Source organism: Pelodiscus sinensis, chromosome 6, assembly GCF_052426305.1.
Source record: "Pelodiscus sinensis isolate ZL-2025 chromosome 6, ASM5242630v1, whole genome shotgun sequence".
Lineage (NCBI taxonomy): Eukaryota > Metazoa > Chordata > Testudines > Trionychidae > Pelodiscus > Pelodiscus sinensis.
In genome coordinates this window covers 116455130-116473931 of record NC_143057.1, presented here as the reverse complement: position 1 = coordinate 116473931, position 18802 = coordinate 116455130, and the positions used below count along the sequence as shown (strand labels likewise).

Genomic DNA, 18802 nt, shown 5'->3' with positions numbered 1-18802 from the left:
TCTTAGGGAAAGACATCTGCTTCAATATGAAAACAACATTCTACATAATCAATACCAAAACAATTAACCAAACATAGTAATGATCTAATCCCACTTAACTGGCTTTGGAAACCTCATGAATTTAATGTGGTTTATGTGCTGCAGTGGTTGATCTTCCAGTTTTAGATTTAAATCTAAATCGAAGGCTGAGGGCATCTCCATTGGTGCTGGTACTCTACTCCTCATGAGGAGTAAGGGAAGTCAATGGCAGTGTTTCTTCCATTGACCTCCCACTGTGAGGATAACACTGAAGGTCAGCTTAAGGTATGTTGACTCCAGCTACATTTTTTAATTTGGCTGGAATTGTGTACCTTAAGCTGACCCTCCTCCCATACTGTGGACCTGGACTTAGTTGTGCAGGTTGCACCTCTAACAATCAGAACTCTCTGATCCTGGAACATGCATGGCCCCGGCACTGCAGGAGGTGCAGGGACCAGGAGCGATGCAGGGAGGGCGGTTCTCAGCTGGGGGAGTGGGAAGCCAAGTGCATGACCCAGCAGGGCTGCCAGGGAGAGGTGGGAAGCCCTTGGGGGGGGGCAGGGCAGGTGATGAGGCCAGAAATGACCTCCCCTGATCCAGAAAAATCCCTCATCCGGAATCAGTAAGGTCCCAAGGGTATCGGACCAGGGAGGTCCAACCTGTAGTGGAACTTGGCTATTTTAGCGTGCACAGAGCTATATTCTATTTTGGTTCTGGGCACTGAACTAATATTGAGACCACCTGATGTTCATACAGAGCAAATATAGTAGATAGTGTCCATTTTCTAAACAATGTGTACACAAAGATCCCGAGTCTCCACTCTTTGGCACCCGACGCTGCATTTCAGTGGGACTGCACGGGGGTAAAACAAGTTAAATGGAGCAGAGATTCCAAGGTCAGAATGCAGGATTAAGATTATTTAGTCTGATCCCCTGTATTATCACAAGCCATAAAAATTTTCCCCAAAATAAATCTCCTAGGCACATCTAGAAAAATGTCTAATTTTGATTAAAAATTGTAAATGATGAAGAATGTACCACAAATCCTGGTAAATTGTTCCAATTGTTAGCAACCTTCACTGTTAATAAAATTACACTTCACTTCAAATCTGATTTTGTCCAGCTTCAGCTCCCAGATATTAGATCATATTACATAGCTTTGTTTGCTAAATTAAAGTGTCCATTATTAAATATTTGTCCTCCATATAGGTACTTAAAGATTGTAATTAAGTTACTCCTTAACCTTCTCTTTTGCTAAGCTAAATAGATGAAGTTCCTCAAGTCTAACACTATAAGGCATGTTTTCTAATCATGAAAGCATTCTTGTTGCTTTTTTCCAAATCCTCTCCAATTTATCAACATCCTTCTTGACTCATGCACACCCAACAGGACCCAGCATTCCAACACAGGATGCACGAGTGCCAAATATAGAAATTAAAGAAACTTTCTACTCCTCAGGGTCCCCATTTGTGTCTCTGAGGATTGTATTAGTCCTTTTGGCCAGAGAAACATCCTGGGAGATTGTGTTCAGCTGATTATCTATCACAATCACCAAATTTTTTCAGACCATCTGCTTCCCAGAAGAGAGTCCTTCATCCTCTCTATATGACCTACTTTCTTTGCTCAGAGGTGTATACATTTACCCATATTAAACCCAGGCCTGCAGAAGGTGGGGGAAAGAGGTGGAAGGGAGCTCAAAGTGGGCAACTGTCCCAGGGCCTTGCGATTCAAAAGGTCCTGACAGTCCTGTGTTCCACCACAACAACTGCACAGCAATGACTGATGTACATCAGTAACTCCAGGCCCTTTAGATCGCCAGACCCCTGATTAGTGCTCAGGGCTGGTTGGCAGAGGAGTGGGTGTGCCACGGCTTGGGTAATGCTGGGCCAGCCCTGCCCCTTGTATCCCAGGCCCTGAGCACAGAACCACCCCTCCCCTACCTTGTGAAGGGGCCCAGCAAGTCCATCAGCCTCTCTGATGAACATATTTTTTGCTCTCAGACTGCCAAGTGATTCAGATCATTTTGTATCAGTGACTTGTCCTTTATTATTGACTAGTCCCCTAATTTGTGTGTCATCTGTAAACTATCAGTGGTGATTTTGTGTTTTGTTCTAGTTAATTTTTAAAAACCATTCAATAAAGTAGGGCCAATAACTGATCCCTCTGAGACCTCACTGGAAACATCTCAATCACCCCTCATTTACAATTAGATTGACACCTATCAATTAGCCAGCTTTTAATCTGTTTCATGTGAGCCATGTTAACTTTATCTCAATTCTTTTTAAAATCAAAATATTGAGTGCTACCAAATCAACTGCCTTCCAGAAGTCTAACTCTATCAACACTGTTACTTTTATCATCTTGTAATCTCATCAACAAAAGATGTCAAGTTTGTTTGACAGAATATATTTTGAATTAACCTATGCTGATCAGCATTAGCTATATTACCTCCCCTTTTAATTTTAAATTGATCAAGTCTTGTATCTGCAACTCCATTGTCTGTCCATGATTGATGTCTGACTGACAGCGGTGTAAGTACCCAGATCATTCCTTTTACTTTTTTAAAATACTGGACATCATTAGCTTCCCTCCAGCCTTCTAAAACTTCCCTTGTTCTCCAAGAGTTAATGAAAATCCACATTAATAGGCCAATGAGTTCCTCAGCCATCTCTTTTAAAACTCTTGGATAGAAGTTATCTGGACATGCTGATGTAAAAGTGTTTAATTTTAATAGCTGCATTGAACATCCTCCTCAGGGAGATTAAATACTTAGAATATATTTTAGAAGAACTGTTTTGTAAAAGGACTTGTCACTTAAGAGGAACAGAATTCCAAATATTTTAATGTACATAGACTTCTCTCTTTTTATTATCTGATCATAGAACATTAGCTTATCTTAAAGCAGAACTTACTTGAATGGAAGTTTTTCATCATTTGGCTTGATGCAGCGCACGTAGTGTGGAGTGGTAGCATTCAGGGTCTCCATTAATAAATGCAAAGAGTTTCGGAACTGAAAGAGACCAGAACAGAATACAAATCCACTAATATTTGAACGGGGAGAAGGAAGGGGTGAGTTTGGAGTGTTGAAACTCTAAATTAGGCCTGAAGATGACAAGGGCAAATGTGGAGTATATCTAGAGAAAAGAATACTTTATGAGCAGACATCAATGACAAGCGTAAGTTTGCATCAGATGATGGGCATGAAAATAATCATGTTAATATAAGCCTAGATTGTACTCCAGAACTGCTGGGTCTACACAAAGGAAAGCTACATCAAAGTAATGTAGGATAATACTAAAGGATTATTTTGGTTGAGACATCATCCCTTCAACTGATACGCTAAAGCAGTGTTTCTCAGCCAGTGGTCGACAGAAGTCTGGGGGGAGAGGGAGTACATCAATACAACTGAAATTTGGAGAAAACTGAATTTTTGTTTTAAGTTGTACAGAGCTTTATTATTTTTGTGCTTTTTACAACCACAAATTTCATTGCCCTCCTGGCTATGATTAAGTTGTTTAAACAAATGTGTTGCAACAGTAGAAAAAAATTGTGCATGTCTAAAAACTGTAGATACTGGAGGTACTTATACATTTTTTTTTTGAAAAAGGGGTACTTTATTTTAAAAAAAGGTTGAGAAACACTGTGCTAAAATACCCCTCTACTTATCTTTGGTAGCTCTACAGATAAAAGTAACAAGTGCTTTAAGAGAGCGCAAGGTATGTTCAAGGTTTAACAACAGTATTTTCCATAAAACATGTTCCAATGAGTCCTGCATCAGCCTTTGTGCTCCTTATTCCACGCCTCAATCATAACCAAATCAAGACTACTGGACTCAACTACGGGACTCAACTATTTATGTGGTTCTTAGATCTCTACCCTCCAAACTTCAGGGCGAAAGCCAGATTATCCAGTAAGCAGGCTCACCTTAAACTCTCCCTCATCATCTTTCACTCTTAATGGCTTCCTTGTAATCTCTGCATAAAATTCAATAATATGTACTCCTGGTCTTCCGAACTCTTGATATGGCTGTGGTGACTTCACCTTATCTCTCTAAGCTCACATCCATCTATTCCATTGTCATCGTTCTGATTTTTTTTCTTCCCTCTATCCAGCCCACTTTACTCTTTACAGCTGGAGGTTGCTTATGTATTTTCATTGCTCCATCTTTGAAATCCTTCTCTTCTCTCTGGCATGTTGAGTTCTACCATTTTTTCTCCTCTATATCTTATGACTGAACCATATGGCAAATAGTTTTGTGACCAAACATTGGAAAGACACGACAATGTGTTGTGTATCTTAATTATTGCTGTAATATACAAGACTGAGCGTATATTATCATCCACTACTATAAAAGATTTGTCCACCACACTACTTTTTACTTCCTTACTTCGCAGAGAGGTTGGGAAGAATTAGAGCAGAAAAATTGCTATGTAAAGAGTTAGCGGTCCTTATAATTCAGTGCAGACTACCTGATGCCCCACAGTTTTCTTGTGCTCTTTGTTAGCAGCTTTCAGAGCTGGTTTGGCAGAACGGATGCTGATTTTGGCGGCCGATCCCTTTATGTTAGGAGTCGCAGATACAGAATCCTTTTCATCTTGAAATAAGTCCGCCACCATTTGATACTAAAAAGAAGACAGGAAGATAAGCATCATTATGTTTATACCCCGAGACATATTGTAGCCAAGGCAACTTTGGGGAGGAGGAGGGGGAAGTTTCAACCTGAGATTCTAAAACTGGGCCTGAATCACAGGTGAAAAAAGAACCACCGAACAACATGACCAAAATCAAAGGCTAAAGTAAGAAATATCTTGAATGTACATAAACACCACTGGGTATTTTGTTACATAGGTTATCTGATGAGGACTTTCATTTTGGTTAAAAGAGCCATCTAACAGCTGTGGCAATTAAAGCAGAAATGCTGTTCAAAGCACAGGGATCAGGGAAAAGACAGGACCATGTTCATTTCATATCACAAGCCTCAAATGCATAGTTACCGAACAGACCACTAGGAACAAGCCTAGCTGTTAATATCTTGAGTGTTCCGTCAGTCTCCACATGACAGAAAACTTGCTCAATATTCTGTTCTCTAAGGAAGTGGGAGAGTTCTGTTACTGTTTAAAATGTCTCCTCCTCAACAGCAGTGACTTTTCTTCCCTTCCAAGAAAGCCACTCACTTCTTCATGCAGCAAGAAACAGGGTCAGAATAACCTTCCAGTGCCACGAGTGATACACAGTATATTCCTTGCCATTTCCTTCACCCAAGTACAGCCTGAGATGCAAGACAGGCTGAAGTTTGTTGGTTCTGCAGTTTCAAAGCCAGTCTTATTTTTCAGCCTGATCAAGTCCAATTAGCATAGAATCACAGAGCTGGGAGGCACCTCAGGAGGTCATCAAGTCCAGCCCCTTGCCCAAGGCAGGAACAATCCCAATCAAATCAACCCAGCCAGGGCTTTGTCAAGCTGGGACTTAAAAACCTCTAGGGATGGAGATTCCACCACTTCCCTAGGTAACCCATTCCAGTGCTTCACTACCCTCCTAGTGAAATAGTTTTTCCTAATATCCAACCTAGACCTCCCCCACTGTAACTTGAGACCATTGCTCCTTGTTCTGCCATCCATCGCTACTGTGAACAGCCTCTCTCCATCCTCTTTGGAACCTCCCCCTCCCTTCAGGAAGTTGAAGGCTGCTATCAAATCCCCCCCCACACCCACACACACACACTCTTTTCTGCAGACTAAACAAACCCAAATCCCTCAGTCTCTCCTCATAGGTCATGTGCTCCAGCCCCTAATCATTCTGGTCTCCCTCCACTGAACCCTCTCCAATGCATCCACATCCTTTCTATGGGGGGGGGGGGGGGTCAGAGCTGGACACAGTACTCCAGATGTGGCCTAACCAGAGCCGAATAAAGGAGAATAATCACTTCTCTACATCTGCTGGCAATGCTCCTCCTAATGCAACCTAATATGCCATTAGCCTTCTTGGCTACAAGGCACACTGTTGACTCATATCCAGCTTCTCATCCACTGTAATCCCTAGGTCCTTTTCTGCAGAACTGCTACTTAGCCAGTCAGTCCCCAGCCTGTAACTATGCTTGGGATTCTTCCATCCCAAGTGCAGGACTCTACACTTCTCCTTGTTGAACCTCATCAGATTTCTTGTGTCCCAATCCTCTAATCTGTCATGGTCACTCTGGACCCTATCCCTGCCCTTCAGTGTATCTATCTCCCCCTAGCTTAGTGTCATCTGCGAACTTGCTGAGGGTGCAATCCATCCTCTCATCCAGGCCATTAATAAAGATATTGAACAAAACCAGTCCTAGAACCGATCCTTGGGGCACTCCGTTAGAAACCCACCGCCAACCTGACATCGAACCGTTGATCTATTACACCAACTTCTTGAATTTCACCATTTACTAACCGTAACATGAAAAGACCAGGGCAGATCAATACCACCATTTTGCTGCTACTGAAGCTCCTAGTTCAACTCTTTGAAACTAAAACGAGCGCTTTGATAATCTTGTGCCTCTGGCCATTAGGGATGTAAGCGACTAGTCAAGTCACTACTTGACTACTCAATCCTCCCCCCGCTTGCTGCTTCTGTATCAGAGACAGTGCGGGGGCAAGCAAGAGCCAGTGCTGGGAGGAGCCAGCTTAAAAGCTGCTTCCCCCCAGGGAAAGAGATGCAGAGACCCAGTGATCCAGGACCTGCTGCGGCTCTGCATTTTAAATGTCATAAGAGCAACCCAGATCTTACAACATTTAAATGGCAGAGGCACAGTAATCCAGGACCCGGTGCTGAGCAGTCTCGGCTCATGCCAGGTCCTGGACCTACCCCCACTGTGGCTCTGCCGTTTAAATGTAGGCTCCTGCTACATTTAAACGGCAGAGCCACAGCAGGGGTAGCTCTGGCTTGTGCCTCCTCTTATCAACTATTGATATAGTCAATACAAATTATATCGACTACACAATTAGTCAGTTACCCACTGCTTAAGATTCTTACAGGCCATGCAGCAGCAACATCGGTGTGCAACACAAAAAAGAAGCGAAAGTGAAAGTTTTACAAAGCACATGAAACTGGCCAGCACCATCACATTTCGATCAGCTTAAACTCCTCGAACACAGACAAGCACTTTCAGCTTTCCTCTTCAAACTAGATCTACATTTACAATTATGCATGTCTAAATGGAAACAATATGTACAGTATCTTTTACCCACTGCTGTTCTTTCCTACAGATTGGTGAGGAGACTATTAAGGTAAACTGCAATATGATTCCATTGTTCAGACCTTGCTTAGCTAGGGAATGGAATTCCAACACCACTCAAGGGTCCCAGGATGAGGGAGGGGCAAAGCACACACATATACACTAAGGTAACTAAGGATGGTGTAAGAACCTACAACTAGAACAAAACAGACTGCAGCCTTGGAATGCTTATGATGTGGCGCACACAGCAGATGAGTGCTTAGAGGGAAAGCACACTAAACAGGGAGGCCCTGAACACATTTGGTATGCAGACCTAAAATGCCCTTATGACAAGGGGGGGAGGAGCATGACATGGTCCCCCCCTATAAACAAGGGATTAATCTTGGCAGATTGCACAGGCACTCAGCAGAAGGATGATAAATTGGCTGCTTAAGAGAGAATGAGAAACTGCCCTAGGACTAGCCTCAGGATCAGAGGACTGGGTTAAACCTATGTTGGGGGACTATAATGTTACTTCTCCTCCCCACCTCCACTCCTGACACTCAGAAATCACTTGCTTTTATTTCTGATTATCCTTTGGAGGAATCTCTCTCTGGCCACTTCCGTATTTTGTTTCTTCTGTGTCTTCCCTCCACATGATGTACCTAGCTAGTAAAAAATTATCAGCCTCATTTGTACCAATAGTCCTTGGGCAGGAATTGTAGCTCCTAAAGGGCCAGACAGTTCAATCCTCAATTCTTCTGCCTATAGTAAGATGGGATTATTTCCAACTGCACTAGCTCTGGATATTTATTTGCCCATTCTAACAGCATGGTAGCTCAAATCCCACTAAGGAACTCAATCTGTTTGCATTACACTATCATTTTGCATAAGAGAGCCCTGAGAAAGGACACACCAGGGGGAGGAAGGAGAGTTGGCTTTGTACTTATTGTTTTTATTTTAATCTCAGCAGCTCACAACTCACTTGTCTCCAAACTATAGTAACATTCCAAATGAAGGCTAGCATCTTCTCCTGCTAAGCGTCTCTTTCTGATTCACACAGACATCCTGACAGCTGTTTTATTTTCACAGAACTCATCTCTCATGCACTTTGACTATTACACAAATGGGATGTTTGGGTGGCAGGTGCTTGTAGCTGGAGGACAACTTGCAGATTTCAGTGTAATATCTTACCTGGCAATGCAATGCAATGCAATCTCATCCACTCATTTCAAGTTCTAAAATATCTTCATAGCATGCAGTTGTCACTGACATTAACATCAAAAAAGGCACTCTAATGGGGAAGGTGGCTAGGAAGTGACTGACATAATTCAGGCAGCAGATCCTCACTGGGGTGAGTATTCAGTGGAGCTATGAAAGGCTGCAAGTTCCTTGAGGGCAGAGACAGAGTCTTCCTTTGAGTCCTGTACAGGGCTGAGCATGCTGTTGGCACTCAATGATAATGAATCATTATGTTCTGTCTTAATGGCATATGCTCATGCTTCTGATCTGTGTAGAAATCAGTTCTCTCTGCTTTGAGTCATCTCTTCACTTTGTTTTGCTACTATCGAGATGCTGAAAACTAATTCACACCTTCTTAAGTCTTTTACTGTCTGATTAGCCATAATAATTGCCTTCTAATGAGTATAATCCAATTTTACTTTGGTAGGAGTTCTTCCACAAGCATGTGTTTCTGAAGTGGAGGTGCATAAGCACTCATAGGATTCTTTTCTGGGATTCTTCCCCATTCCTAACACCATATTATGTAGTCTGGCCTTATCCTGTCCTACTGAAGTTTGGCTACTGACTGCAGAAACGGTCAGATCAGTGCAGAATTTTTTTTCCCTGCGTGCATCTGTTTTGCTCATATCTGAGTCCCCTTTTCCTGGCTCAGAGAGAATGCTAGATATAATACTACTATGGCTAACGGAGCTTTTCCTTTGTTTCACAGGGAAAGTGGCCTGTATTTTTGAAGCAGGAGACCCAGACTGAAATTTTCATTTATGACTGAAATCCACATGGTGACTGTGTAAGAAACAGGTGAAAAAATACAATCTACATTGCCACTGAAAGACTGAAAATCCAGCATTTTCGAAGCTTGAGCCAAAACAAAGCAAACTTTGTACTGCATACACATGAATACAAATTTTAAATTAATGGAGATTGCCTATCTCCTAGAACTGGAAGGGACCTTGAAGGTCACTGAGTCCAATCCCCTGCCTTCACAGCAGGACCAAGTACCATCCCTGACAAACTTTTGCCCCAAATCCCTAAATGGCCTCCACAAGGATTGAACTCACAACCCTAGGTTTAGCAGGCCAATGCTCAAACCACTGAGCTGTCCCTCCTCCCTATAAACAAAGGCATATAAAATAGTTACAGACCTCCAAATAAGTTTAAAGATATTTAAAGAAGAACATTCAGCTACAGCAGGTTGTAGAGTTAAGAAGGCCAAGTAAAAATAAGATCTCTTTGCCTCTCCCCAACAGGGTAAGGTGTGGAGGTCCCTTTAGCTGCGGAATACAGTCAGCCAATGCAAAGTTCTGGTAAAAGGTGTATTTAGATGGACGATTCAAAGAAATAAATTACTTATTTGAATGGTCATCTGAAGTTGAGCGCAAACCTGAACATGTTTTGAGACTGCAATAAGTTTGGTTGCAAAAGAAAGTTTTAAACATTTCCCCCTTCTGACACAGTTCCTTGTGAAAGCTGTGTCTGTACGGAACAACCATACTTTATTACCTAAACGTAAATGTTGAAAAACCCCATGTGGTAAAAGTGATTCCAAAGACTTTTAGCTTAGTTTCTAGGTCAGGTAGGCCTTGAGGAGTACCCACTGACTTTGATTTTTTCTGAAATGTATCCCAAAATAAAAAGAGCAGCACATTGCAGAGCACAAACAAGAAAGATAGCCACACAACGTTCTACTCTCTTCATTCCTAAAGCTACCAATCCCCTCTCTCAGCAAATGAGAACGTGGGGGAAGAAACCACCAAGCTCCCCACCTTCCTCAACATGAAACATATAGCATAAGAGGAGAAAGATTCCCTGAGGAAGTCTGTGAGACTCCTTCAAGTGCAAAGTATCAACCATTCCAGTAGACGCCAAAAGGATCGCTCCCTCTTTCAGCCACTTGCCAGCAACTCTGAGGCAGAGGGGAGTTCCCATTTCCCTAGAGGAGATTAGAACCAAATCTAGACTAAAATTCTGTATTCAAGTTTGGAAGATGGAGAAAGCGGAGGTGTTTTGTGAAAGCGGGGTGCAGCTAAGAGGAGCTAGTGATGAGGAGACACCCACCCCAACACAGTTCAATTTAGTGACTGAAAAATATTACTGTAATGGAGACAGACACTTGGCAAGTGACAGGGCTGGTAAAAGGATATTACTCTTACCTGGATCCCCAAGAAAATGCCATAAATAAGGCATTCAGAGTGATGTGCAAGGTGGTACAAGTTACAAGACTGTAAATGAATGTAGAAGCGAGCAATGGGTGTAAATTGGGGTCACTTACATGCTCAGTGTTTTCATAAGAGAGCCATCAGAAGAATGCAGTTAACAGTAAGAGCCTTGCTACATGCTTCAACTTTGGGCTTGTGCTCATGCAGACCTCGTGTGCAGCAAGCTAAGCTAGCAATCTACAACTAAAAGTTCCATAGCATGCTTCGATCTACTGTGTGCAGTAGCAGGGCCCATGCACCCAGTGACTTTGCAGAAGGCCAGTGTACTCTCGATTCGCTCCCCAAGGTGACTGCATGTTAATCCGCTACACTTCCTTCCAGCTCTACAGCACTCAGGCTTTGGAACCATTTGTATAAAGGGTGTGCTGAGAGCCACTGAATCCAACTGGAAACCCTGTATATGCTGGAAACTGCTCCAAACTAGCAGGTGTGGCAGCATGCCTAGTTCCATCACCTATGCCATGCCATGCAAATCACAGCAGCTTAAATTCCCTTACGTGCATTTACCCACTGATATATGAACCACCTTGCATATCACATCTGCATTTGGCCCTGTGAAATTGAACTACAAAGAAGGAATTGGGGAAGAGGGAAAATATCTTGGTAATAAACCCAGTATTTCAGGCGGTACAATACTGTAGGTGACAGCTACATATTCATGATTCAGGGATGCTTAATAAACTATCCCATGTAGTTCCCCCCTCCTCAACTGCAGTGTAAATCTAAGGGGTTACAGGAAAATCCAACTGCAATCTTTCAGACACCGTCACTGCTGCAGGATTGCTCATGACAGCATCCCAGGTACTGCCTGAATAATTCATCATGCGTTGTCAATTTCCTACAGATTACCTGGAATTTTTAATAAGCTCTAATCATACAGTTTTTCAAGGCAAATTGTGCAGGCTTCCTGAGGACCTGAAGTTTTTAATTTTGAACATTATGAAAGCCCACTCCCACAGCAATTAGACCACAAACTGCCTACATGGACAAGAAAATTGCAGACCGCAGCATTTTCATGTAAATGTATCATTGAACAGCTCAGCAAATCACGGACAATGCTCAATTAGTTTTCTGTTCTGAATCTATCTATATGTAGATTCATGATGAAATTCCTGCTTAAAGTCTCCCCAAAAAGTGTTGTGCCCCTTTCTTGTCATGTTCATGATCTTTTTCTATTGTTTATCTGTTTTGTTTTAGAGGTCACTGGTATCCCTGCTAGTTGTTAACCCAAGGGAGAAATGCATGATAGAGCTCCTGGGAATTAAACCAGACTTGAATGGCTTCACTCCATTGGGACACTGAACAGACTGCAGGAAAGAGATAACACTTTGAAGGTTAATTTCACTTCATTGAGAGGCTTCTAATGAAGAGTAAGAGAAAGCCAACAGAAACAAAAGGAGTCTACAGCTGAACAGGCAACAAACGTCTGTGTGTAATGTTCAGAGGGGAGTCAAGAGTTAACCTGTCTCTCATTTCTAAATTGGCTAACAAATGCTTGCTCTGATCTGGTAAAGGATTCTGCAGCATGGCTGTTCTCAGGACACCAAAGTGTACTTGCTTGTCAAATGAATACTGTGACAAGCCCTACGCATACACTGCATCGGTGCTCTGACTGACATCAAGACTTTGTTCTCCAGGAAGGACTGCAGTCTACACCCTGAGTCTGGGGCTTTTCAAATCTCAGCTCAATAGCTGAAATTTGTAGGGGGAGAGAACTGAGGTAGTAAAATGAAAAAAAAAAAAAAAAAAAAAAGGGGGTATTTTTAAGTTGTAGGATGAGAATCAGAGGATGGCTTACTCGAACGATTGGACCAGCTGAAAAGAATCTGCCAATATGGCTCTCATTTTCTTAAAAACGGGAAGTCAAAGAAAAGATGTCCTTATTTGAATTCTTAATCAAAACCACTTGTGAAGGGGTTTTGCATTCATTTAAATATCTCAGGAGTGTGACACAGAAATAACAGATACAATCCTAGGAAGAGCAAGGTACTGAGTTCCAGGACAGGGTTCTAGTCAGAGCACTGCCAATCTGACTTAGAACAAGTTATTTAGCCCTTTGGTGCCTCAGTTTACCTATCTGTAATTAAATCTCAATTAAATGAGAAGAACTGAGCTGCAAGTTTGAATCGGAGTCTGTGAAAATATCTGTGTTTAATTCTGGAGATTTTGGTTAAGGCCCATCTCTTAATAAATATTTGTATTAGGGATGTTAGTGAGTAGTCGACTATCCAATAAGCATAAGCTTATTGGGTAGGCAAGTGAAGTATTGACTACTTGCTCCCCTCACCCTTCTTGATGTCTCTATAAGAGGCAGCCGGGGTGGGGGGTTTGTGGGACAGGAGCTGGTGCTAGGGGAAGCCAGCTTAAAAGCCGGTTCCCCCAAAACTGTCTCTGTGGGGCCACCTGCCCCCTGCTGCCTCTCTCAGAGGCAGCGGGGGGGGGGGGGGCAGATATGAAATGAAGGCTGTTGCCTCTGTTCACAGCAGACAGGGCTAGCCACCATAAACAGGGGCTGCAGGACTCAAGGTTAGCCAGGACCGAGTAGTCCCGTGCTGATCCAGGACACTGTGCCTCTGCGTTTTAAATGTAGTAAGAGCCAGGTGGAACTGGCATGAGACAGGACTGCTCATCCTGACTTGAGCCAGCTCCTGGAGCTATCCCAGCTGTGGCTCTGCCGAGTGGCCCTTATCGATTAATCACGTAGTCAATACAAATTGTATCAATTACACAATTAGCCAAAATAGTGATTTAACATCCTTAATTTGTGTGGTGCTTTGTGATTCTCATCTAAGCAACCTTACTAAGGTAAGCTAAATCCTATTAGTGTCAAATTTGACTTTTTCAGCTCATCAGATTAAGACCTTACAAAACAAAAATCAAGTTACATTTGAAGGAAATAATACATTAATGAGGAGCTCTCAAATGTGGTCATTGCACAGGTACAGATTAGACCTTTTCTCTATATTTTTTAATACATTTGCGGAAAATGTGAACATTCCACTAGGTTGGTAAAGCTTGAACAGTTCAGAAGTCAGGTTTTTTTGTTCAAATTTTCAGCTTGCAAAGCTGGTGGAGCCTGTAATCTTCGGAGGCCAAAGAGCCCTTCTTTAAGGAGCTTATTATACCAAGTCAGATATTCCACTGCAGTTGCTGGAACTAGAAGCACCTGAGTTTCTAACGCACTTCTGTTCCCCCCCCCCCCCATCTTTCCATGACTCAAAGGTCAATTTCTTTGACACACTGATAGAAATGTAGCCCTGTTTTTTGATGGCCATAGTCCTTCTCCATATTAGCCATTTCCACCCTTATAATCCTCTCTGCAACCTCCAACTTCTGGAAATCTCTCAGCTAGTTTGAGTTGAAGGGCTGCCTCATTGAGGGCTGTGTCTTGGCCCTTATTTCCTTTAGCAAGTCTACTCATTTTTACACTTATTTTTGTTCTTTCCTCACCTGAAATAAACAGAAAATAATAAAAATGTCACCTCTGAAACTTTCCCTAGCCTCTTCACTTTGAAAATCATTTGAAATTCTTTTCCAGTGCTTGCAAAGCACATCTCAGTTCAAATAGCAAGCTATTATATGTCCTGTTTGACTATGCCAGCATAACATGCCTCTGGGGACACAGAGCTGGGAGGCCCTCATGACTCAACAAGGCTGGGTTTTGCAGGAGATTATAATGCATGTCAGCTCCCTGCCACACCAGTCTATCCTCTTCACCAGCCAGCTCCTGCTTGCTCTCCCAGCCCAAACATTAACTAGCAGATAAGAATCAGTGAACTCCAGCCCCCAAGAGAGGTTTGTCTGCAGTTCATGACCCTTATCACGGTTCATTCTCAGAAGATATTAATTTGGCCCGCACTTTTAAAGAGTCAGTACATTACAGCTTATTGACTTAACACACTCTTCCCTTCAAGCACAACACAGAATGATTCCTCAAAAAAATAAAACCTGTTTACTAACAAAAGGCATCTATTAAGAGACACCAAGTAGCTGGGATAATGGTAGAAATGATTGCAAGCTTTCATCTTAAAGTGAAAGGACTCATTTTTAAAAAATGTAGTCTAGCAAGGTATGTTATTTGCTCCAGAGGGTTTCTCTCACCCCAATCTCCTTTCCAACTTTTGCTGGCCAGGACCCATCATGGAAAACAAATAGCTTGGTTCCTTTGTCTCCTATGGTGAAGGACAAAGACAGTCTCTCTCTTCCTTATTTCCCCAAAGGCACTGTCTTTGTCTTACACGTCAGGAAACACAGCTAAGGCTTAGCTCAGCTCAGCTTGCTATGCCCTCCTCCCCAAGAGTAAAGCCATGTCAATTTTGCAGTCTCCTGTGATTTTACAATGCATATGCCTTTTCCTACAACTGCTGATGGAAACAAACAGTCCATTGTCCATGTCTCTGGTCATGCCTGGCTTAGTTTTCCACTGAGCCAGAAGTGCTGTCTTCCTCTTTATCTGGAAAATACCTATTTTGTCTGCTTTTCCTTTGATCCCATGCATCACATAAACCCTCACAATATGTTAATTGGTATTTAGAGGTACATATACTTTGGCCCTCTGTACTGGGGTGATCTTTACCTGGGCAGTCTAAGGAGTACGGTGAACAGGCTGGGAGTTTGAGTTCTACTCACCCTGGGAGTAGACAGACAGCCAACATAGGCTGCCCCAAGAACGGACCTGGCTCCCACATTAGATTGTGAAGGGAGTTCAGATCAAGTTATTTGATTAAAAGATGTGGGTGGTCACGGTTTAGGATTCGAACATGGCAGGGGATATACAGCAGGGAAGAGATTTGGGGTTACATGGATGAAGAGAAAAGTTGAGTAAAAATGACAGTTTAAGTTGACTTTTTGTATTTATTTTTATTTTTTCTGATGACTGGGCAGACTATAAAGAGCTTTTGCATACACTCCTGGGTGGTTTAAAATGGGCAAAGTTATAGCCACAGCTGAGCAATGCCAACTTTGGTTTAGCATGGACTATTTTCCAACCCTTCTGCTCTTACCTTGCTGGCCTTCAATATGTTGATCTGTTCTTCATATACAGTGTCCCTATTTTTCTCCAGAAATCCATCGGACTGATACTCCACCTACCACACAGAGCAACAGAGAAACAGAATGTGATTCAAGTCCTCAGATTATGTCTATATTGAAATTCAACACCCCTGGCTGGCTACCGTCAGCTGAGCTGGGCTCACATGGCTCAGGCTGCGAGGTTGCAATAGCATTGTGCAGACATTAAGGCTCAGGCTGGAGCCTGGGTTCTGGGACCTCCCCCCTTCTGGGGTCCCAAAGCCCAGAGGCCAGCCCCATCCCAAATGGCTACATTGCAATTTTATAGCCCCACAGCCCAACTCCCTATGGGCCCTCAATCAAACAACTGGCCAGCCATCGGTGTTTAACTGCAATATAGACATGTCCTCAGATTAGTCAGCATATTGCAAGTATTTTGCTGTCATTACAGTGTGTCATCTCTCTCAAGCTTTTTGCCATCTCCTATAATGCCACACACTTATTTGAATGGTTGTGCATATGGCTGAATTAATGGGGGAAAAGCGGGAGGAAATTCACACCAATTTATCCTATTAATATAAAATATTTGTGTGTAAGATACAGACCATTACAATACTGAATTCAAACACTATATATTACTTACCCACTTCAGGATCTGATCCTCTGCCCACTGATGTCAATGGCAAAACTTCTAGGACTCAACCATTGATTTGGCACTCTTTCAACGGTGCCCTTTGCTCATTGTGATAAGCCAACCCATATCTCAGTCTCAAAAAAGCCTGACGATTTCTGAGCTCAGTCCCACCCAATCTCTCTTGCAAGTGAACGTTTCCGGAGTTTCTAGCATCAGTAGCCTTTCAAGTAAAACCTGGCCAAAAAGTTCTTAATCTTCCAAAGATTTATGAATAAAACATAGTTTTCCCTAATTCAAATTTAAGCAAACTACTAACTGCCACAGATCACACATGCAGCATTTGAGATGGGGATATTTTCTTTTGGAAGATTTAGTGACAACGTGCTTTAAATCAGGTGTATAATGGAACTCAAGTCACAGCCTTAACTGTGAATAGCACAATTCATTCTTAAGTTAGCATAAAGAGACTAACCTGTATTAAGGACAATAGACAGTACTTGGCTGTAGCATGAGTGTCATATGACTCCTTTGTGCTTACACAGAACTGCGTTTGATTTCCATTTTAAACACAGAGAAATATACATGGGTAACTACAACCTCTTCACAAATTCTTACCTGCTCTGAGCAATATCTGTCAAATCATGTTTTAAATAAAGTGTGAGACCATTATTGGATGTTACAGTATCAGCCTCTAAGCTGTGGAAAGCCAAATGTTGGAGTTTTCACCCTGACAGAGAAGGGGAAATGGTCCCAGTTCTATTCATCTCTTACAGTAACTGTGAAATACAAGATTATTTTGGTACTCAAAATATCCTTATTTCAATCTTTCCTGGATGTAGCAAACTCAAGTAATGTTGATTTGATGCAGGTCTCTGAAGGAGATTTGTTTTGTTAAACCAGTAGACTCAACTACCCCTGCTTAAAACTGAAATATAAAGTTTCAGGCTGAAATTGCAAGCACTTACTAAGAGATTTGGATGCCCAATTAAAACAAATGGAAATTCGGGCTTCAGATCCCTTTGGCAACTTGGAAAGTCCTCACCTAAATAGCTAAATGTGGTTTAAAAAAATTGTAACACAAACCCCTTCCATTCTGATTAATCATAACAGACGCTCCTGTTTAAAGCAGTGTGTGTTTAGTATGCACCCTGATACCTTATCTGCAAAGTGAACAACAATGAAGGAAGTATTGGACATCCGAGGTTTCTGGAAGTGCTGGCTGCTGGAATGTCTATCATACAATTTGTGTGTCCAGTTCTGGTCAGTTCCTTTTGGAACCTAGGAAACAGAAAGGAGAGGAAAAATGTGGTTTATAAGTAGATGCCATGAACACGCACAGACATAGATACTACACATCTTCAGGGTTTCATTACATTATTTTTTTTAAACATTTGTAGCCCACGTCTTATGGGTGAGGGCAGAAATGAGCCTTTAGGAGTAATTGGACTCTGAAGAAGGAGATGGGTTGGTAACATGTCTACGGAGGAGGTCAGCCCAGAGAGAGAGCAGCATGGAAGAAGTCACAACTGTAGAAAAGAATAATAAGGCAGAATTTGTAAGAAAATAAGAACAGACAGACTGGGTCAGATCAAAGGTCTATCTAGTCTCGTATCTGGTCTTCCGACAGTTCAAGCCTGGCATCATCAAAAGGATACAAGGGAGCACAAGGGTAAGTCTATAGTAAGAGATATTAATTAAAAATGCAAAATCCTAAGTGATTCCTCCATCTGGATTTCTCAGGGTGTGTTCCCAGATCTTCAGGTAGTACAAGTCACCATATCACCACAGAATCTACGGCACTCAACCTACCTACACCAACTGAAAAGCCAACTCAGACGAAGCTCTTTGGGGCAGGGGCCAGTGTTCTCTCTAAGCTGAGGGGGGCAGCACAGCTTCCTGGGTGATTCATCAGCTCCGCCCAGCCAGTCAGTTCCCTACAGGCCCTGCAGCTCAAAGGAAACACTGGAAGGGACTATTTGTGGGTTTTGTACAGCTCCAAGACCATTGCCAATGCTGAGCAATGAAAAATGTGAATTATATCCAGAGTGTTGCCATCTGTTGCATTTGTTAATGTCTAAGATTCAAAACACACCACCACATCCAAATCCCTCTTTCAGTCAACCAGCTCTTGTTGGCCTGAATGTGGCAAAACCATCACTGTTCTTCTTGCTCAGTATTGATGTAAACAATCAAATGGTTTCATTAGGGTAAAACATATTGCTGCCCCTACCAACAAAAAAGTAGTAACGTTCTATGCTTGAACAAAGTTTATTAGCTGCTCAAGAACAGAAATTCAATAAAAACAAAGGCTGCCACTGCAGCAATGTGACAGGCAAACAAACTTCAGACAGAATTCTAGATTTTCTTAATATGCCAAAGAACAAGGTGTGATTTGATGAGAGAAGTTTTTAAGACCTTCACTGTGTCATCAAAATACCCCATATGTGACGAACCATGGGATTAGGTGTTGGTCTATATTAAAATTTAAGGAAGAGCTGGC

At 42.2% G+C, this 18802-nt stretch overlaps 1 protein-coding gene across 2 annotated transcripts in view; it reads right to left on the bottom strand.

The window, feature by feature from the left end:
- The window catches only part of MYO5B (myosin VB), a 328229-nt gene that overhangs the window by 95467 nt on the left and 213960 nt on the right, over positions 1-18802 (bottom strand). For both annotated transcript variants that reach the window (XM_075932680.2, XM_075932681.2), the window contains exons 13-16: positions 17458-17580; positions 15662-15745; positions 4487-4639; positions 2930-3027 (exon numbers count right to left, since the gene is read on the bottom strand). In XM_075932680.2, coding sequence (XP_075788795.2) covers positions 2930-3027; positions 4487-4639; positions 15662-15745; positions 17458-17580 — 458 coding nt within the window. The remainder of the gene's footprint in view (positions 1-2929; positions 3028-4486; positions 4640-15661; positions 15746-17457; positions 17581-18802) is intronic.